Source organism: Physeter macrocephalus, chromosome 10 (assembly GCF_002837175.3).
Source record: "Physeter macrocephalus isolate SW-GA chromosome 10, ASM283717v5, whole genome shotgun sequence".
Taxonomy (NCBI): domain Eukaryota; kingdom Metazoa; phylum Chordata; class Mammalia; order Artiodactyla; family Physeteridae; genus Physeter; species Physeter macrocephalus.
In genome coordinates this window covers 80,456,614-80,479,448 of record NC_041223.1, presented here as the reverse complement: position 1 = coordinate 80,479,448, position 22,835 = coordinate 80,456,614, and the positions used below count along the sequence as shown (strand labels likewise).

The following is a 22,835-nucleotide window of genomic DNA, read 5'->3' as shown; positions in this document are numbered from 1 at the left end:
GATACATTTGGCAAAGTCTGGAGATGTTTTCAGTTGTTATAACTAGGAGGCACTACTGGCATCTGTTGGTTAGAGTACAGGGATTCAGTTAAACATCTCGCGTTGCACAGGGCAGCCTCCCACAGCAAAGACTTATCCAGCCGAAAACATCAGTAGTGCCGAGGTTGAGAAGCCCTGGGCTAGAAGTTCTATTATTTTCCTTAGTGTTAGGCTGCATGGAAACACACTGAAGCACAACTGGATGCATAGTAGCTCAAAAGATGGCCCTTACTACTGGGAGTGAAAGATTACTGTATGTTTGGAGAAAGGGTTATTTTCTTCTTAGAGTCATCTTGATATAAATTAAGAATTTTAAAACGAGATACATCATCTTCATACTTCCAGCTGTGGGTAAAATTCAGTTAAATAGTGGCTTGAACTAATGAAAGACTTCTTGCTGTGGAAAATTTTTAAAATCCAGCATTGCTTCAGTAGCTCAAAAATCAAGTCTAATATCTCTGGATTCCTCTTGGCTTCTCCCTCCTGATTGTGATATGGCTGCTTCAACCCCATTTATTCTGTCCGTGTCCCGTAAGGAAAAGGTAGCTAGGAGAAGTGGTGACACCTATATCAAAAAGCAAGGCTTTCCCAGAAATCCCCAGCAGACTGCTTTCCTTTTGACGTTTAATGTTCTATCACTACCAGCCACTGCTAGGCGTAGGGAAGCTGGGAAATGTACATTTTTAGGTGATTATATCCCATCCAGTATTGGAGTCCTATTACTCTATACTGTACTACAATCTAGTAATAAAGCAGGGAGGTGCTATTTTAGTTGCTAGAATAAAAGTGTGCTCTGCCGTTGAAATGAAGCCCATCACCAGGCTCCTTCTGTTACCACATGTTTTAGTTTCCCTCCTGTATGGATACATGTGAAAATAGCTGTGGTCAGATGAATGTAAATTACCATAAACTGTTATAGTTTTATAGTAGAGTATAATGTGAGGATATTGTATTTCATACAAATGAGTATTTAAAACATGTGACACGTCTGTCCTTGGGAAGTAATATTATATAAAATTCATATATATTAGTAATACTTATAGTTGAAACTCCTCTAATCTTTAGACAGAATTAGAAGTAGTTCTCAGTTCTTCTTAGCTCTAGGAACTTCTAACAGATGCTATTACATAATAAGTTTAGAAGATTTTTCTGAAACAGACCGTGTGAATACAAATATATTCTCTAGGTCTTGAGTTTTTAAAATAAACATGAATCTAAACCTAAAAGCTTTACAGGGAAAGCTTTGTTATTCTTATAATTATCTGGAAAGATTAAGAATTCTTAGCATTTATTTTGGGAAAAAGAAATGGTGGATTGAACTGTGTTCATTACCCCCTAACAAAGGAGTGGGACTCAGTCCCTTCACATGAAACGTGTTGCTGAAATACCATCACTGTGTTCTTTCGTTCCAGTTGTATAAAATCAGAAGGGGTAGAACCAGGCCCCAGGCGCTCTTATTTCTCTGCATGATACTTCTGCTTATTGTCCTTCACACTAGCTACATGATCTACAGTCTTGCTCCCCAGTATGTTATGTACGGAAGCCAAAACTACCTAATAGAGGTAAGTGCAAACTTTAAAAAAGTCATTATTTTGATATTTTAAACATAGTGAAATCTAAAATCAAATTCTAATTTGTGAAAGCTAACATAAAATATTAGCTCATCAGGTTAAACTCAATATTGCTAAAACTAGTTTTTTATTCCATTTTTCAGCATGTTTATATTTGTTTCATACAAGTTCTTTTTAAAAATAACACTGAGGGCTTCCCTGGTGGCGCAGTGGTTGAGAGTCCGCCTGCCGATACAGGAGACATGGGTTCGTGCCCCGGTCTGGGAAGATCCCACATGCCGTGGAGCGGCTGGGCCCTTGAGCCATGGCCGCTGAGCTTGTGCGTCCGGAGCCTGTGCTCCACAATGGGAGAGGCCACAAACTGAGAGGCCTGCGTACCGCAAAAAAAATAAATAAAATAAAATAAAATAATAAAAAATAAAAATAACACTGAATTTCATTACAGTAGTTCCTTAAATGGATCCCATGGTGCCAAGCTACTGAGCTGTATCTCAGCGCTTTGCTAAAACTCCTAATATTTACTCTAAAATAATATTTTAAGTAAGTTTATTAATATGGCTCCCCCAAAAGTTTTGGTGTGCAGAAAATTATGTCTGCTCATTGGTACCATGAATCCCATAGGAGAGACTTTATATCTATTTTATTTGTACGTAACTATGCTTTCTCTTAACATGACAGGGATCCTCTTACCTGTTACAATGATTCCTTGGTGTTGATCTTTCCAAAGCCAGCTGTGATTCCTAGTTGTACCTGGAGAGCTAGTTTGAATATTTTGACAGCTTAAAATATTTTGTCCATATCTAATTCAGCCTCTGTTTAGTTTCCTTTTCCTAAAATGTCTCTTGCTCTACCTTCTAACAAGTCAAATCAAATCTGTGTTTCAGGGCCCAGTTCAAGCCTTACTTTAATGGAGTTTTTCATTATTAATCCAGTCTGCCCGGGTCACTCCTTTATCCTGTACTTCCTCCATTCTTTCTTTACTCTAATATGTAATTAGGAACAAACAAACAAAATCTAGTAAGCACATCAGACCCTTAATACCATCCATAATATTGCTAACGATCAAAAAGTTAGTTCATTGAAAAATATTAAGTAACAGTGCCAGTGGATCAAAGATAAGGCACGATCATAATGGAGGTAACGAATGACACAAGTTTGGGAAACAGTGCTAGAAGTTCACCTTAGTCATTTTTTTCATTTCTTATACCTTTTATTCTCTTCTCGCCTTATCTCCTGCACCTGGTTCACTAGGTCATGCTTATAAAACATTCTTCTATGAATGAATGAAATAACGTCATACTTTTGCATGGATGAATGCTATTCTTTTCTTGTTCCACAGTGGAAAAATAAGTAGGCTGTTTCTCTGGGCAGAAGCTCTGTTGTTCAACACAGGGCCTAAAGATTGTTGTAGGAAAGCCCCAATGTTAAATTTACCCTAAATCTTTTTCTTCTAGTTGCAATTTTATGTAATTTACCTTTTAGAATATTAGCTAGATGTAGTTTAATAGAAAACAGTATATAGTTCATAAAGTGAATACTTTTTAATCGGGATATATTTATTAATATACTATTTATATTTTAACTCTATTTTCATCTTTCAGAGCAATATAACTTATGATGCCCATAAAGGCAATTCAACCCTTCCTGTGCCAAAGAGATGTGATGCAGATGCCCCTGAAGGTAAAGTAGCTTTTATCACCCATCTTAGAATTTATAGCTCTGTAAGAAAAGATGTGTCTTGCATTTTGGTGTCTTAATCATTTGATGCATTTGTTTTAATATGTGGTGACAAAGGAACTTCTAGCAAGAAGACCCTGGTCTCTTCAGTAGAATATCTTGGTAATTTAATGACTTCCATTAGGGAAAGTGTCATTACAAAGTAGTTACTTTTGAAGAACAAAACGTAGTTATTATTTATCACGTGTGCTAGTATATTGAGAAACATTCTAAATGTCTTTTTTCATCGTTCTTAAAAATTTCGGGAGAGTTTTGGTGGTATCTGCAATTTTTAGGACTGAGACCAAAAGTACCTATGACCTAGAACAACTTTTGATCCATCCAACTCTAGTTACTTTAGTTAATAATAATAATGTTAATGACGACAGCGATTAACTATTAAGAACATGTAATTGTGTTTCAGACACTGTGCTAAGTATTCCGTGTGTATTCTGACAAAAGCTCTGAGATCCTGTGCTCTTAACCTCTGTGAATTTTGAGACAATCTTTTTTTTTTTCTGTTTTCTGTGTGCTGAGATGAGGGTTTTTTTCCTTTTGAATATTATAGTATGCTGTCCTGATTAAGGATTCTAAATTGATTCTTTCAGGATTCGCAAAAAATTTTTTCTACTTTTGTCTTCAAAATGCTTTTATTTCAGGGTAAAATAATATGTCAAATATAGTATATTTCTTGATAAATCATTCATGGGTACTGTTATGGAAAAGATAAATTTGGAGTTTTTTTACCAGGGTCACCTCTGGAATGTGGTAGAGTAACAGGAATAGGTACAGAGTCCAGGGTGGCCCAGTGGAAAAAGTAAGGAGCTCTACGTGGAGATCACTGTGGGGTGGTGGTCTTCAGAAAGCACAGCTTCAGAAAAGGGAGAGCAGAGCTGCCTCTCAAGGTGAATGAAGAATTTACCTGGTACGTGCATCAAGGGGAGGCTGTTCTAGGCAGAGGAACAAAATGCTCAAACGTCATTCGCTTAAACTGTAAAGTTTTGTGTTCCAGCGAATGTAAAGCACTGTTATTGTTTTGTTGTTTTAATTCTGGAGGGGTGTGGGTTAGAGGGAGGGAGAAAATGGGATTGCAGAGTTAGGACTCAAGCCCCGGAAGGCCTTGGAAGAGTTCTAAGCAAGGAAGTTGAAACTGTGGTCTAGTTTGTTTTCAGTAACTTTATTATAACAGAGAGAACGGGTTGGAAAAGTTGAGAGCAGAGCGTAGAAATTGGCTGGGAGAGGCTGCTGGCAGGGGCTGTGTGCAGTCATGCAGGAGAGATGGTGAGAGCCTGGAGTAAACGGTCTGGAGGGTGTGAGATGAAGAGAGAAGCAAGAGCATTTCTGCTTGCTTGGGTCTGAAGCAGTGGCAAGGCCACAGAATATTCTAGAATGGCCCTCCACTTACTGAGGAAGGGGGTAGATTTTGGTATCAGCAAGCTGAGTTAAAAATGGATACTAAGATTACAGAAGAAATGTAAGAAATGATTAGTTGACTTGAGATGTCTCACAGACCTTGAGGCGGAGATTTCTTGGGCACTTGGATATTTACATAATGAACTCAGAAGGTAGAGTGTGGAGTGTGGAGACCGGAGCTCGGAGGAGGATGGCTACCCAGGGGCAGGCGGGTGAAGCAGGGGTGGGGAAGGGGACTGCACAGAGGCGGTGGAGGCAAAAGCCAAGTGCAGTGAATAAAAAGCGATATAAAGCCGTGACTGAGTTTATATTCTTCACAGAAATTATTTGTGGCAATTGAGAGGGATTGGATGGAAACTAGAGCAGGCGTGCGGGGTCAGGGGAGAATCTTTGTTTTTTTCTTTTTAAATGAGGAGAGACTTCAGGGATGCTGGAATGGAATTAATGGAGCAGGAATAGTTGAAGAAAAATATCAGAAAGGATGAATGATGGGCCAGTACCATCCAGTTCTGGAGGAGATGGTATTTAGAACATCAGAGACTGAACGCTTTAGATAGAAGGAGGGATACCTCTTTCTCTAGAGCAAGGAAGGAAGCAACAATATGGACTCAGTAGTAATTTCTTAGGGTGAACGGGAAGTTCTACATGATTGTCTCATTTTGCCGTGAAGTTTAAGTTCAGCCGTCTGCTGAGAACCGTGTGGGCCACTGGGCACAGAACTGAAGAAAGCGGCAAAAGTTTTGACCGGTGAAGAGAAAAAGGACCTGACTGAAGATAAGTTAGTGATAGATGAGCATGTCAAGGGCCAGGGATGAAGTTATCTTTCTGTATCTTTGTTGAGCAAATCTCTACAGCTGGTACCGTTCTCCATCATTGCCTAGGCTGTCTGGGAAGGTGGGTTGAAGGACTGAAGTAGAATGGTAAGCCAAGGACAAGCTAAGAGTGAGAGAATGAGACCTGCCGCAGAGTCCAGGGTGTAAGGGAAAGAAGGGAAGAGACTAAAGCTGGGAGAAAAGAATAAATCAAGAGATGAGATGGGAAAACAGACCTGAAGAAGAAATAATAGGAAAAGGTTTCTTTATTTTTTTTTTTTAAACATCTTTATTGGAGTATAATTGCCTTACAATGGTGTGTTAGTTTCCGCTCTACAACAAAGTGAATCAGCTATATGTATACATATATCCCCATATCTCCTCCCTCTTGCGTCTCCCTCCCACCCTCCCTATCCCACCCCTCCAGGTGGTCACAAAGCACCGAGCTGATCTCCCTGTGCCATGCGGCTGCTTCCCACTAGCTAGCTATTTTACGTTTGGTGGTGTATTTATGTCCATGCCACTCTCTCACTTCGTCCCAGCTTACCCTTCCCCCTCCCGGTGTCCTCAAGTCCATTCTCTACGTCTGCGTCTTTATTCCTGTCCTGCCCCTAGGTTCATCAGAACCATTTTTTCTTTAGATTCTATTACAGGTTTCTATTATAAATAAATGTGGCTTGATTTTCCGGCTCTACTTTTGTAATGAGTTTAGTCCCAGGGTTTTTACTTTGAAATGTACATACACACGTCACAGTAGGGTTGATAGTTGAAATGCTTTGGGTTGTCATTTTTAGCTCAGTGAAAGTAGAATGAAAAATTACTGTTGAGTTGATTTGTAATTTTTTTTAAGAGGGCACTGATCTTGAAGATCTAAAATAGGTTCTGTTTCTTAAATTCTTATAGTAGTATTGAAACCTTAGCAGAAAAACATCGAAATTTCAAAATTAAGTTGCACTGGTAAAGGGCTTTAAAATGCCCTTATATTGCTGAACTGAGTGAATTTTTACGTTATAGATCAGTAAGTTTAGTTAAATCATACCCTTGGCCATAACTTTTTTATGAATCACATTCGGTATTTTTCTTTTTCAGTCTAATTTATAGTGGCTTAAATCAGGGGTCCCTAGCCCCCAGGCCACAGACTGGTATTGGTTCGTGGCCTGTTAGTAACCGGGCACACAGCAGGAGGTGAGTGGCAGGCAAGTGGAGCGAAGCTTCGTCTGTATTTACAGCCGCTCCGCATCGCTCGCATTACCGCCTGAGCTCCGCCTCCTGTCAGACCAGCAGCGGCATTAGATCCTCATAGGAGCGCGAACCCTACTGTGAACTGTGCATGTGAGCGATCTAGGTCGCACGCTCCTTGTGGGAATCTAACGCCTGGTGATCTGAGGTGGAGCTGAGTCGCTGATGCTAGTGCTGGGGAGCGGCTGCAAATACAGATGATCATTAGCAGAGAGGTTTGACTGCACAGGGACCATTATAAATCAACTGCTTGCAGACTCATATCAAAACCTTACCAGTGAGTGGCAAGTGACAAGCTGCATCTGGTGGCAGGCTTTAAGTTGGAATCCGACACTTATTTTAGTCTGTGCCTGGCCTGCCCATTATTTTATTTACCACTTCCATCCATGCCTCTTTCCTGCACTGCGTCCTTGTCTCAGTCACAGTTTTTGGTAAGCCCACAAGATAACCCTAGGCACAATGAGTAAAAAACAGACGTCGCTGGAGAGCTTCTTTGAAAAAGGGGAGAGACCCAGTGATGAGACAGAGGACTCTTAAGACTGCCAACAAAAAGAAAGCTGCATTTAAAAGAAAATACCAAGAGTCCTACTTAAGTTACGGGTTCATTGCAACAGGTGATTCACATTCTCCAAGCCCGCTTTGTATAATATGTGGTGACTGGCTATCCAACAAAGCCATGGAACCTTCAAAACTGCTTTGCCACATGGAGACCAAGCACCCTGCATTAAAAAACAAGCCTTTGGAGTTTTTCAAAAGGAAAAAACATGAACACGAAGAAAAGCAATTATCGAAGGCCACCACTTCATCAAATGTGTCTGCACTGAGAGCATCATTCTTAGTGGCTAACTGCATTGCTGAAGCTAAGAAGCCCTTTATATTGGGTGAAGAGTCGATCCTGCCAGCTGCTAAGGCCATTTGTCATGAACTTTTAGGAGAAGCTGCAGTTCAAAAGGTGACACATGTTTCTCTTTTGGCTAGCACCATAACTAGACGAATTGATGAAATAGCAGAGGCTATTGAGGCACAATTGTTAGAGAGGATTAATGAGTCACCATGGTATGCAATCCAGGTTGACGAGTCTACTGCTGTTGACAACAAGGCAGCAATGCTTGTTTTTGTGTGATATATTTTTCAGGAGGGTGTGCATGAGAATATGTTATGTGCATTTTTTGTTACCAACCAACACCACAGCTGCAGAGCTCTTCAAGTCTTTGAATGATTACGTATCAGGAAAACTGAATTGGTCATTTTGTGTCGGTGTATATGCATGGATGGAGTGGCTGCCATGACTGGATGGCTTTCTGGTTTCGCTCCTTGGGTCAAAGAGGTCGCTTCTGAATGTGAGTCCACACACTGTGTCATCCATAGAGAAATGCTGGCTGGCCCAAAAATGTCACCTGAACTTAACAACGTTTTGCGGGATGTGATTAAAGTTATCAACCACATTAAAGTACATGCCCTTAACTCACGTCTGTTCACGCAGCTCTGTGAGGTGATGGACGCAGAGCACACACATCTTCTCTGATACACAGAAGTGAGATGGCTTTCTAAAGGTAGATCACTGGCCAGAGTTCATGAGTTACGAGAGCCTCTCCAGAGATTTCTTTTAGAAAAACAGTCACCACTGGCAGCACATTTCAGTGACACAGAATGGGTCGCAAAACTTGCTTACTTGTGTGACATATATTCAGCCTGCTCAATGAACTCAATCTGTCACTTCAGGGGAGAACGACAACTGTGTTCAAGTCTGCAGGTAAAGTGGCTGCATTCAAAGCCAAGCTGGAATTATGGGGATGATGAGCGAACATTGGGATTTTTGACATGTTTCAAACATTAGCAGAGGTTTTGAAAGACTGCGCCAGGGCCTTCTTTCTCCCAACTGGTGCCTGATCACCTATCTCAGCTTTCAAAAGAGTTTGAGCATTACTTCCCAACCACAAAAGACCCCTGAGCTGGGAAGGGATGGATCCATGACCCATTTGTGAATAAGCCAGGTGAATCGACTTTGCCCGTGCCAGAAGGGGATCAACTGCTTGAGATCGCAGATGACGGTGGCCTTAAAAGTATGTTTGAGACAACTTCAAATCTCCATACATTCTGGATTAAAGTCAAGGCGGAATATCCTGAGCTTGCCACAAAAACACTGAAAAGCTTGCTTCCATTTCCAACATCCCATCTTTGTGAAGCAGGGTTTTCTGCAGTGACAGCAACCAAAACGAGATCACGGAGTAGACTGGACATAGCTACACACGTCGGGTGTCACTGTCTCCCGTCAGCCCCAGATGGGACCATCTAGTTGCAGGAAAACAAGCTCAGGGCTCCCACTGATTCTGCATTATGGTGCGTTGTAGAATTATTTCATTATATATTACAGTGTAATGATAGCAATAAAGTGCACAACAAATGTAATGCGCTTGAATCATCCCCAAACCATCCCCCGACCAGCCCATGGAAAAATTGTCTTCCACGAAACCGGTCCTTGGTGCCAAAAAGGTTGGGGACCACTGGTTAAATTGACCTCCTTTGAACTGTCGAATATTTTTGTAAAACATTTTAGTTGACTTATTCTTTGAAATGTTACTTTGCAGTACAAAAACATACCCTTTAGGTTTATGGCTTTATTCTTCCCGGTATTTTTTTGGTTCTCCAGCTAATCTCTGAATGTCAAATTTGCCTGTGCATACTTGAAAGAGGATGGTAGAAATATGACCATTGAATTTGGGGTGGCACGGTAGAGTTTTTAAGAGAATACTTTACATAAAAATGATGAGGGACTCTAAGAGAACTGTCCTCCCCCAGATTCAAAATTAAGATGGCTTTGGGGACTGCTGCTCATAAAGAAAATATTAATCCTTCTAATTCATATATAAGGAGATGAAAATTATTGAGTTTTAAATGTTAAAATTTTTTCGAAATGGTGGAGAAAGATGAAGGAGCAGGTTAGAACATGAGATTTGACGCATACGGGTGGGGATAGGGTGTTAAGTGTGGTGACAGAGTCCATTTACTGCACACTCGGAAACGTCAGCATGCAGAGGAGAAACGCAATACTATTACTTGTGACATTTTAGTGGGCACACTGACTAGAGTAGATAATACTGTAATAGAAATACCCCATGAGGTACTTGATGTCACCTTCGTTATGTACCTTTTGCAAGTAACAGAATTTTGGAGAATGATTTTTAGATTATGAAACAAAAATTACAATTTAGAGTGTTATAATTAAAATTATTTTTGAGGAAAGGTAATCTCCCTAGAAAGATGTTAAGGCAGTGATTTCTAAAAATACATATATTGATCTCTCACCATTATTAGGTGCATTTTATAGACTTGTTTTTCTTAAGTAATATTGCATTCATATATGAGGTGGTCTGGCATTTATTAAATGTTATAATGTTTGAGAGTCATCTAAAAATAGTTAAGGTTTTTTGTGTTTAAAATGATCCCTTAAAGAATAGGATGATTTAGCAGATTTATAAAGAATGCCTGTCATACTGTGTTCACAGAGTTACCTTAAAACAACAATATTACTTAATTTACCCTTACAGGTAATGCATCGTTTATAAGTTCAAAGTGAGTCAGCTGAACAAATTAGAAATCAAGTTTTAAATTGTATATGCTAATATGACAAAAGGACTTTTATTTACATTCTTAGTTTCACGTTCTTTAATTGCTGCTTAATCAAATAAGCATTAATACGCAGACAATTTATATGTTAGTGTGAATAAAATAGTTAAAACAGACACAGAATTATGAAGAGTAACATAAATACACAGAAATATTTGAGCCCAAATAGGAAGATGAATGATCAGTGTCCCTTTGTGGACAAACAGAATAGAGTGCTGGGGTAGATTCTGGGAAGGAGAGAAAGCATCAGAGGAGACACATATACCGCAGTCCCTGCCTTTGGAAAGCAAACAGCCTAATGGATTTGGATATGAAAATAAATAATTGTAATAGAAAAGTAAATAGCAAGCTATAATGAAATTACAGACAAAATGTTATGGGAAGGCAAAAGGGGCTAATGGTTTTCTCTGCAGTGTAACTTTTTAACTGGGCCCCAAAGCATAAGTTAAATCCAAATGAACAAACAAAAAAAACTGGAGGCTATTCCAAGCAGAGAAGGAACCTGCATTAACAAGGCATAAAAACAAATCTTCTTGGCATCTTACAGAAAAAATAAATTGTGGCAGGAGCATTGAATATTTGGGGAGTACAGTGAGGGATGAAGCAAGATAATATATTTCCAAATGATCATTTTTAAAAATCTATGAACCCAAAGTCTTATTTCTGCCATCCTATTTAATTACTTTATCTTTCCTTGGCGTAAACTTGTGTTGTCTTATTTGGACATTAAAGCAACCGGAAATGGGATGATCTGTATAAATCAAACTGGATTTTTGTGGATTATTCTGGTTAAGTATATTTGTTAATATATATAGCCAGCCTTAAAAAATCATCGAACGATCTATGGCTTTAGATTTTAGCTTTAGGATATAATTTTACTAGGACAAATGGTTAAGATGACTCAAGTTAGCTGATGATGCTAAAATAGAAACTGATGTGTTAAACTTTAAACTACGTGAATTACAAAATACTGATTTAAAATTAAAGAGCTAAAGCAGGGTTAAAATTATATATATTAAGTACAAAGGGAAAAGTAAGAATTATTTTGAATAACTGAAGATAATGTTAGAGGAAAATTAATAAAGTAAAATGTGCACTGATACCTTACTTTAGAAAGTAGCTGAACACTAAGTTCTGGAGTAAACAAGCCCATTATCAAGGAGTGACTCAAAATACATTCTCTATAAATAAAACGTGTTTACCAAGCTGTTTTGCTTTTGTCAATGATAAAAGCAGGTTGACTTGTTTTCTCAGAACCTCAAGTACCTATCCTTCTGCAAACTTTTATCTAAGATACTATGTCAGAGATAGAGAATCTTTTCCCCCTCATTTTCTGTATTAGAAGTATAGAAATGGAAATACAGGCTACAAAGAGACACTTAAGTTGTAAACAATTTTTAAAATATAAACTAGAATGTTAAAGCAAAAAAAGGGAACTTTAGTGAGGCCATCCATCTAACTGGTTTAATACCCCTTTTTTGCAGATACAGATACTAAGGCCCTAAGAGATAAGTTGAAAGTTGATAGTATGAGACTTGGGACTATAATGCAAGTGTCTGGATTCCAAGTCTCTTTTTTTCTACATTTCACATTTTTGTGTTTTGTTTGCATCATCTGTCCTTTAATTTTAAAAACAAAAGGGTGTTACTGCTTTTTTAGTATAATGGAGGCAGTCATTTGAAGTCACGAGGAAATCAAAGTCACAGACGATATAAAAGAAAATCAGAGGTCAAAGAGCTTAAACCTAGGTTATTTGAGAAGGAAACATGGGTCTGGACAATGAGAGATGAACAGAATACTAAAGCATTACAGGATCCAAGGTACTGCTGTGTGCAGAGATCATTCGTGTGGATGCTTCAGAGAGATATTTACCAACTAGCCAATCTTAAACCTTTGAGAATGCAATTTCAGTTAGGGTAGTATGGGCTGAAGTATTAGAGAATTAAGTGAAAAGATTTAACTATGAAGAAAATTCCTTTCTGAATTTGTTTTTTGTTTGGGATTTTTACCATGCTTTCTAAACAGCCTTAAAAAATCCCACATATAAGTGGCACGTGGACTGAAAGCATGAGGATATTGCTGAAAGTTGTATATGAATCTAATTTTTAATATGATACCATACAGAAGTACATTCAGGAGCTTGCTGTTTGGCTAATGCCTCTTGACTCTTTTTGCAAGTGAGTATATTCTTAATTCCACAGATCTGTTTCCCTCATTCGTGCAGTGAGGGAGAACATGGGGTTCTGGTTTGAGTATTTTGGGTTGAGTCCTTTGTTGAACATCCAAGTACAGATCTTGAGTTGGCAGTTGAGTTGGGTCTGGAGATCTGGAGAAGTTTATGCCGGGTTGGCTGGGGCAGGTGGGAAGGAAAGCTGTGAAGTTGGATGTGAGATCACCTAGAGGGTGAACTCAAACAGAGAAGAGGTGCGAGGGTGGAGCTCTGTGGCGGTCCCGTTGAAAGAAGAGCAACCAGCAATGGAGAACTAAGAAGAAGGAAGATTAGGTGACGGTAGTTTCCTGTAAGCCAAGGGAAGAGTGATCAACCATTTCAAGCAATCAAAAGGAGAGACATATTTAAACAGATTATTACAGTAGGAAGAGGGGATGCTGCAAAAAGAGGAGCTGACCGTGAGATATTTGCAGGCGTTTCAGAGGCCAGGCACGAGAGGGCTTTTCTCTTCTAGGGAGGAGTAAGCAAGGCTAGAAGGAACCAGCTGTAAGAGTGGGCTGACATGGGATGTTTTTCCTGAGGTCAGCCAGGAGGGCTGGCTTAGGGAGGGCTGTCTGCTGGCTCAGGCTGAGGGTAGGGCAGAAAGAGGCCCTTTGGGGGTCTGGCGAGGGAGGGAAATCGAACCAAAGGTTACTCAGGTCAAATCAACAAGCCTCTTGTTCTGATTGATCAGTGGGGACAAACAGCTTAGCAGATCTTTCGCGAAGGAGAGACAGAGTATAGAGGGCTGCTGTCTGGCTTCGTCCCAGGTAAACAAGGGAGGTGTCCAAGAGCCTTCTCTGTGTCATACATTATATCTTTTTTCATACTAAGTCCTCAAAACCTGGTGTGTATTTTATATTTAAGGAACATCTTAATTCAAACACTAAATTTTCATTATCTAAATGAGAATGTTTATTGGTTAAAGTGAAGTATAGTTCTACCAAAGCACTGAAGTTGTTTAATGAAAGAGTATTTTACACTGCTTCAGTTTTTAGTTTAAATTAAATTAATTAAAATTAAATACAATTAGAAATTCAGTTCCCTAGTTTCAGTCTCAGCCATGTTACCAGTGGCCGTTATATTCGACAATGCAGGTCTAGGGCCCACGTGAGTGGTTGGCGTCTCATAGGAAATGCAGCCTCTTACAAAGCTAAGCCCCTCCCTCTCCCAAGGATGGCACCATCGTGTGAGGGTGAACCACAAGTAAAGTTAAACATATCACTTGCAGAAAACCGAAAACAAAGTTGGCCTTAGTGTCCAGAACAGGAAGGAAGGAATCACATTGCTAAGAAATTGTAGCCGCAGACTAGCTCTTTGCAGGCCAAATGCACATCACCAGAGTGAATTTGTTTCATTGAAATTTCTGGCAGTGCGGTAGGCACATGGTGCAAGTAAATTTAATCCTCCCTAGCGGAAAGTACCATAATTCTTGGCTTCCCGGAATTCCCACAAAGGAGTGCAAGTGAAGACATCAGAGTCAAATATACAAGCACACAAGGAATCAAAACACCGTGTAAGAGAGCTAGAAGAAATAGCAGACAGCAGAAAGAGACTTGCAAAGCCCTGATATTGGAGTTACCAACACCGATTATGGAACAGCTAACTGTGATGAAAGGAATAAGACCAGATCAAAATATCGGCAGGGAACAACAAAGTATTAAAAAAGAATGAATGAAACCCTAGCAGATTTGTAAATGAACCAAATACAGTGTTTAAAAATGAAGATACAGTAATTGAAATTCAACTCTGTGTAGAAAACTGCAGATTAAAACCACAATGAGGCGTCTCCACCTACCGTTTGTTAGCTGTAAGAGGAAAAGTAGTGGGTGTCATAGCACATCTCAGAGGAAAATGGGCACACGCCGTACTGGGTGAACAAAATTAACATCATCCAGGGGCAGCGCAGCCTGTGCCTCAGGATGTGACACCCTGGGAAGAACGGGGAACAAGAATCGGATCCCGAGGAAACAGGAGACAAACCCAGACTGACAACTGATAAACATGGTATACTGGCTGTGTGCTTTAGAACTGTCAGTGTTGTCAAAGACCAGAGGCTGAGGAACTCACAGATTCAGGGTAGTCAGCGGACACCAGAACGCAGTGTAATACGTGGTCCTGGATTGGATCTTGCACTAGAGGGTAAATGCACTGTGAAAAATACACTGGGATAAATGACATGTCGAAGAATAGACTGTAGAGCACGTTTAAAAAAATAGAATCATTATTAAAATTCCTAAATTTAATAGCTGTTCTCTGGTTATGTAAGAGAACATCCAGCTATTAAAAAGTGCTCTGGGGCTTCCCTGGTGGCGCAGTGGTTGAGAGTCTGCCTGCCGATGCAGGGGACACGGGCTCGTGCCCCGGTCCGGGAGGATCCCACGTGCGGCGGAGCGGCTGGGCCCGTGAGCCGTGGCCGCTGGGCCTGCGCGTCCGGAGCCTGTGCTCCGCAACGGGAGAGGCCGCAGCAGTGAGAGGCCTGCGTACCACAAAAAAAATAAAAAATAAAAAAAAATAGAAAGTGCTCTGTTGTTAAGAGGTTAAATCACATGATATATGGTTCAGAAAACGTAAGTGTTTTCTGATAAAAGGGAGGGAAAAAAACACATGAGAACCACTGTACACCACCAGATGGCTACTATTTTAAAAACTGACAGTACCAAATGCCAAATGCAGGCCACGATACAGAATTACTAAAGATAACCACTTCTAATTACCATTTGGGGGGGTATTATAATTACATTATTTATATAATTATACATTACTTATATCCTTTTAAAAATTTACACTTCTATATATTATTTTTCATAAATTCCAAAAAATTTAAATTGATATGCCCAGTGGTTCAACATGATGAATTTTGCCCCACAAAATGACAGAACATATTTTGAACATAAGAATTAGTGAATACAGTGTATGCTATCTGGTAATTCCCTAAGCAATTTAGATTAAAAAGTATACCTTGTGCAAGTGAGTTGATCTTTTGTGTTTACTTTTAGATTTGAATCTGCTACAAAATAATTTGTCTCTCACATTTTCCTGTCATTTCTGGTATAAATTTCTAACATCAAATAAACCTTGGTTTAATTATAGGAATATTAAGCTGTGGAAAATGAGTCATTCTTTGACTAGGTTTACAGAATCTATTCCTTTTGAGGCTCTGCAAAAGGACAGTTTAAATCCACAAAGAACATAATAAAAACTCTTCAGAAATTAAACCTCTAAGGGCACATAATACTTGAAAACTTGAAGAATTTTTTCATATATTTAAATAACCCACCAATTTAAATGCAGAGATGGTATTCTATGTTTGGTTATATAATCCAACTTACTTAAACAATTTAAGATATTTCTATAAATTTCTCACCTATTTTTAAAGATAGAGCAATTTTTACACTTTCTTATGTTAAGCATTTGCTCAGGAAGCTGTGAGTGAAACAGGAGGATTTTCTAGTCAAAGTCACTTCTTATGATAGTGTCAGAAACCTAGTGCCTTCTTTCTGGATGTTTTCCATACGTACTCCAACTCTAGGATCTTATCCATTCCAGGGCACTCTCTTGTTAACAGTTCATAGTAGACTAAAGTTTAAACCATTCCCAAATGCTGCTCTGTAAGTTTTAAAAGCTTTTTAATCCCAGAAGATGTGGGGAACTGACACCAACATCGTGTTGCTAATGCTCAACAGTTCTGGGCACAGACGCATTTCCCTGCCCCTGCGTTAAGTACCAGTTAAGTACCACCGAGGACAAACACAAATGGTTGACAATTCCTACTGTGGAACAACTCCAATAGCTTACTTACCAAGATGAATTGCCCAGGAAGACTTGCTTCGGGATTTCTCATTTCACTGAGTCCACCAACCCAAAACCTATGTCATAAACGTAGCCCAATTCTAGCCCGTTTCCCACAGTGTCTAAGACCTTGATTAAAGTGGTCCAACCCAGCCCCTTAAACCTTATAAATACCGTTTGCCTTTGCCCTCCTTGATCTCCCTCACTGCAGTTAGTCTAATAAATGTAGCTTTACTCGATCAATGAGGTTTTCTGAGTCATGTCTCGGAGACTTGACAGTTGACAATAAATAAGCCCAGTTATTCTGGATAATTTAAGGGGTATTAATAATTTAATCAATAAATTCAGAATCTTAGATTTCCATTCCTATCTTCTAACCACTATCTGGTTTATCTATACCAAAATGCATGTCCTGCCGACCCCTCAAACCTCAATTCCAAGGTTGAACTCCTTTCCTTCCCTCTTCCACTTAGTTTCCACCTGTCACCCTCATCTCATAGGGTAGCAGGAGTTGTCCTCTGCCTTTTGTGTGCCCTAAACTGTTTATTCAGAAGGAAATCTTGAATTCATATTTGCATTTTCTTGCTCCTCCAATACTAACCAGTTTCCACATCCCACCAAGGTTAAATAAAAAAATAGCAAACAAAAGGAAACAACTTGGGTATTTACCCATCAATGAGGATACTTGGAATAACGTTACATACAATGTAATGATACAGCTTTATATGTTTTGACAGAAAAATATTCACCATATTTTTGATGACAGGTGGAAGAATGTATATATTATCTAATGTTTTATGCTTTTGTGCATAAACAGTGTAGAAGTCAGGCTGCAAGTTCACAGGGATGGTTCAGCGTACTTACATCAATCAATGTGATACACCACATAAACAAAAGATGAAACTACATGAACATCTCAGTAGATGCAGGAAAAGAAATTCAACATCCATTCATGATAAAAACTCTTACCAAAGTGGGTATAGAGGGAACATATCTCAACCTAATAAAAACTATTTATGACAAAACTCACAGCCAAAATAATGCTCAACAGTGAAAAGCTGAAAGCCTTCCCACTAAAATCTGGCACAAGACTGGTATGCCCACTGTCACCTCTTCTATTCAACATAGTATTGGAAGTCCTAGCCACAGCAGTCAGACAAGAAAAATAAATAAAAGTTATCCACATTGGTAGGTAAGAGGTAAAGTTGTCATTATATGCAGATGACACGATACTATACTTAGAAAACCCTAGAGACTCCACACAAAAACAACTAGAACTGACAAATGCATTTAGCAAGGTGGCAGGATACAATATTAATATACAGAAATAGGTTGCATTTCTTTACACTAACGATGAAATATCAGAAAGGGAATGTAAAAAAAAATAGCTTAAAAATCACATCCCCAAAAATAAAATACTTAGGAAGACCTGACCAAGGAGGTGAAAGACTTAATGTGTTGAAAACCATAAAACATTAATAAAGGAAACTGAAGATGATTCAAAGAAGTGGAAAGATATCCCATGCTCTTGGATTGGCAGAATTAATAATGTTAAAATGGACATACTACCCAAAGAAATCTACAGATTTAATGCAATCCCTATCAAATTACCCATGACATTTTTCACATAACTAAAACAAATAATCCTAAAAATTATATGGAACCATAAAAGACCCAGAATTGCCAAAGCAATCCTGAAGAGAAAGAACAAAGCAGGAGGTGTAACCCTCCCAGACTTCAGACAATACTACAAAGCTACAGTAATCAAAATGGCGTGGTATTGGCGCAAAAACAGAATATGGATAAATGGAGCAGAATAGAGAGCCCAGAAATAAACCCACCACACCTACGATCAGTTAATCTTCAGCAGGAACATACAATGGAGAAAAGACAGTCTGTTCAGCAAGTGGTGTTGGGAAAGCTGGACAGCTGCATGTAAATCAGTGAAGTTAGAACATTCCCTCACGTCACACAAAATCTCAAAATGGCTTAAATACTTGAACAAAAGACACACCATATAACTGCTAGAAGAGATCATAGGCAAAACATTCTCTGGCCTAAATTGTACCAGTGTTTTCTTAGGTCAGTCTCCTAAGGCAGTAGAAATAAAAACAAAAATAAACAAATGGGACCTAATCAAACTTAACAAGCTTTTGCTCAGCAAAGGAAACCGTAGACAAAATGAAAAGATAGCCTACAGAATGGGAGAAAATATTTGCAAATGATGTGACCAACAAGGGATTATTTTCCAACATACACAAACAGCTCATACAATTCAACAACAACAAAAAACAACCCAATTGAAAAATGGGCAGAAGACCTAAACACATTTCTCCAAAGAAGACATACAGGCCATGAAAAGATGCTCGATGTTGCTAATTACTAGAGAAATGCAAATCAAAACTACAAGGAAGTTCTACCTAACACAGGTCAGAATGACCATCATTAAAAAGTCTACAAATAACAAATGCTGGAGGGCATGTGGAGGAAAGGGAACCCTCCTACACTGTTGGTGGAAATGTAAACTGGTGCAGCCACTATGGAGAACAGTGTGGAGGTTCCTCAGAAAACTAAAAATAGAATTACCATATGATCCAGCAATCCCACTCCTGGGCATATATTCAGATAAAACTATAATTTAGAAAGATACATGCACCCCTATGTTCATAGCAGCACTGTGTACAATAGCCAAGACATGGAAACAATCTAAATGTCCACCGACAGATGAATGGATAAAGAAGATGTGGTACATATATACAATGGCATACTCCTCAGCCATAAAAGAGAATGAAATAATGCCATTTGCACCAACATGGATGGACCTAGAGATTATCACACTATGTGAAGATAAGTCAGAAATAGCAAGACAAATACCATATGATATCACTCATATGTGGAATCTAAAATATGACACAAGTGAACTTATCTATGAAACAGAAACAGACTCACAGACTAGAGAACAGACCTGTGGTTGCCAAGGGGAGGGGGGTGGGGGAGGGATGGAGCGGGAGTTTGGGGTGAGCAGCTGCAAACTATTATACACAGGATGGCTAAACAACAAGGTCCTACTGTACAGCACAGGGAACTGCATTCAGTATCCTGTGATAAACCATAATGGAAAAGAATGTAAGAAAAGAATGTATATATATATGCTTAACTGAATCACTTTGCTGTACAGCAGTAATTAACACAACTTTGTAAATCAACTCTACTTCAGTAAGAAAAAAATGTGTGTGTGTGTGTGTGTGTGTGTATATATATATAAAATATATAATATATATTAAAAAGTCGGGCTGTACCTCCAGGAAACAAGATGTGGAATAAAGAAATAAATATTCACTGTTTTTTGTTGTTGTTGATAAATAGCTTTTATTCTGTAACTAAAGAAAAAACACCGTTAAGCCTTTTAAAGGATGAAAACAGTGAGAGACCAGATAGTGGCATGCGTCTGCCCAGTAGCTATTGATAATAGAGAAGACTTTTTTTCCTTCCAGTTTGTTGAAAGGTAGCAGTGGGGAGGGTAGTTACTGAGACTTTGAAAAAATGTATTTTTTTTTCTTTTGGCCATGCTGCACGGCTTTGTGGGATCTTAGTTCCCCAGCCAGGGAGTGAACCCGCACTCTCAGCAGCGAAAGCACGGAGTCCTAACCACTAGACCGCCAGGGAATTCCCTGAAAAAATGTAATTCTCGGATTCTTGGTAACATCTTTTTCCCAGAATGTGAAATATTTCTTTCTACTTGAACTTCTGAGCTTCCAGGAGATTTTATAAGTCAAGGTAACTAAGCAGTAGTGCTCAAGTACTTACATGATCACTAACAATAGATTCAGGTGATTTTTTTTACCTACCAATACTTTTTGCCTGTAAGCAAAATTAAAAAATAAAAATAAAAAATAAAATAAAAAAATTTTTTTTAAATTGAAAAATGTATTTTGCAGGAGAGACTTCTGTTTAAAACTAGTTTTATTAAAGGAGTTGCTCCACTAGTTTACATTTGATGTTTGGTATACAGTTATAAATAAAAAGCTCATTTTAAGGAAAGCCAATTTTAAGAGGCTGAAAATGAAGCTGATCAAGGGATTTCGTTAGAAACTTAGCTGTATGGCCTGAGGTTAAAAAGGGACACTGATGCTTTGTGATGACAGTATTTGTTAACGTCTCCTGTGGTGCTGTGTGCCCAAGTGGGTGGTCCATAAATGTAATTTGAAATGAAAATGGTACCAGACTCTTTCTGTGTGGATTTAAAAGACAGGTTTGAATATGGACTTTAAATTTAATACCTCCTACCCCATGTTAAGTGAAGCTAATTAATTTTCGCTTTCTGGAATTTTGTAACAAGAAGATTCACTTCAGGACAATATATGTAATCCTTTCCCTCAGACTCAAGCACATGGGGCCTTTAAAAAAAACACTATATGGTCTTTTTGTCTTATAGTCTGCAAATTTGGAGGTGGGAATGGGAAAGTTAAGGACAGTTAGATTTAGTCTAAAGATGGGGAGAAGTCAGGTCACCTAGAATTGTGATAATTTTGATAGCCTTGTTTAGAGAGTTATCCTATTTATTTGAGGAATACAACAGTAATAACAGCCTTTGCAATTTGAACACCTTTGGAAGATATTGACATATCATTTTTTCTAATACTGAGAATCAAAGCCTGTGTGTCTTGAAATTCTAAAATAAATTTATAAATGTCTTAATTTCCAGGATTCCATATGATCATTGAGTTTTTCTTATCTATATTTCCTTGCTTTTTCATGTAACAAATGTTTATATTGATATCTAGTATGTGCCAGGCACTATTCCAGGTACTAGTGACACAACAGTGAACAAAGCTCAAATATTCCTGTCCCCATGGAGCTTACTTAGTAGAAGGAGACAAATAAGTATGTCAGGCGGTAAGCATTATGGAGAAAAATAAAGTGCCAAAGGAGGGTAAGTGGTGCACAGAAGGAGGGACGGTTTGAAATGCTGAGTAGAGTAGAGTAGAAAGGAAATCATTACTGAGAAGCTGACATCTGGGACCTTCAGGAAGTGAGAGTCCTGGGGAGAAGCCCTGCAGACCAAGGTGACATCAGGTGAGGAGTTGGGGCGGGGGAGGGGGACTGGAAGAGGAAGAGGAAGGGCAAGTCGTCAAGGTTAAGGACTTCAGGTTTTAGCTCAGATGCAAAGTCTAGAAGGTTGTGAGCAGATGATGGGATATGTAGACCAGGGCCTGGCAACCTTTTTCTCTAAAGGACTGGATTGTCAATATTTTAGACTCCGTGGGACCTACAGTAGGGTCCACACTGCTCAGCGCTGCCACTGCAGCACGGAAGCTGCAGTACACGGTACGTCACGGGTGCCGTGGCCGTGTTCCAGCAAAACTTACAAAAACAAGGAACGGTCTAAATGTATCCTTTGGGGGTAAAGTTTACCAGCCCCTGAGATAGACCATAATAAACCAAGGGCAAAGGCAAGTTGAGAGAACTTTTACAGGAATCCAAGGCAGAGCTTATGGTGGTGGTGGAAGTGGCAGGAAGTGGTCAGATTCTGGATAGATTTTGAAGGTAGAGCCAGTGGGATTTGCTTAGGAGTCGAGTATAGCATATGAGAGAGAAAGGGGTTCTGTCTGTGGTTTTAGAGTTTTAATTAGAAAACATTGCTTAATATTTTATATTCTATATTTGATAATATCTAGAATAATTGTCTTTTAAAATCTATTTGCAACTTTCAAGGCTGTCCTTTTTTTTCCTTTGAACCTGTTTGACTTTGTTTTGTTCTTGGTATTCCATCATAAACTGAGAACTAATAAGAAACCTAATAACTTCTCAGTCTACCATTGGTTACTGCACATTTTTTCCTTAGGTTTCCCTTATGGCTGAAAGCACGTGTGTAGTTGAGGTGTGGTGTGCAGGGTCAAGGAAGAAAGTGAAATTAAGATGTTAGCGTGTTAGCTTTATCTATGGGTAGTCCTAAATAAGACTTATCAACCATATGAAAATAATATACAGAGCCTTCTTATTTTGGTAATGTGCTTTTATAAAAATGTTTAAAATGAATAATTATTGGGGAAGTACAAACTATTAGATAAGGTCTTGGACCGTATGTCCTGACTTCACTATTTCTTTTACTACCATCATTCTTCAATGCACAGTTATCTTCATTCACTTTCTCTTCAGCTAATCAGTTGCTAAGGGATGCAGAGCCTGTTGCCATAGTGACCCTCACATCTCACCTAAATGACATGTCAGATGAATTGCTGAGCCTTTTAATTAGTGCTCCACTCTGATCCACACTTCACAGTGCTGTTAGCCTAATTGTTCTGAAGCAGTGGTTATCGAAGTTTCGTGTGCGTCGGAATCACTTGGAACGCTTGCGAAATACATCGCAAAATTTTTTTTTTTTTTTTTTTTTTTTTTTTTTTTGTGGTATGCGGG

The 22,835-nt window shown here is 38.9% G+C and overlaps 1 protein-coding gene across 1 annotated transcript in view; it reads left to right on the top strand.

Annotated features, from left to right (window-relative positions):
- Nucleotides 1-22,835, top strand: part of LMBRD1 (LMBR1 domain containing 1) — a 117,486-nt gene that overhangs the window by 85,219 nt on the left and 9,432 nt on the right. The window contains exons 13-14 of the mRNA XM_024133001.3: nt 1,452-1,601; nt 3,212-3,290. Of these exons, the coding sequence (XP_023988769.1) occupies nt 1,452-1,601; nt 3,212-3,290 (229 nt within the window). The remainder of the gene's footprint in view (nt 1-1,451; nt 1,602-3,211; nt 3,291-22,835) is intronic.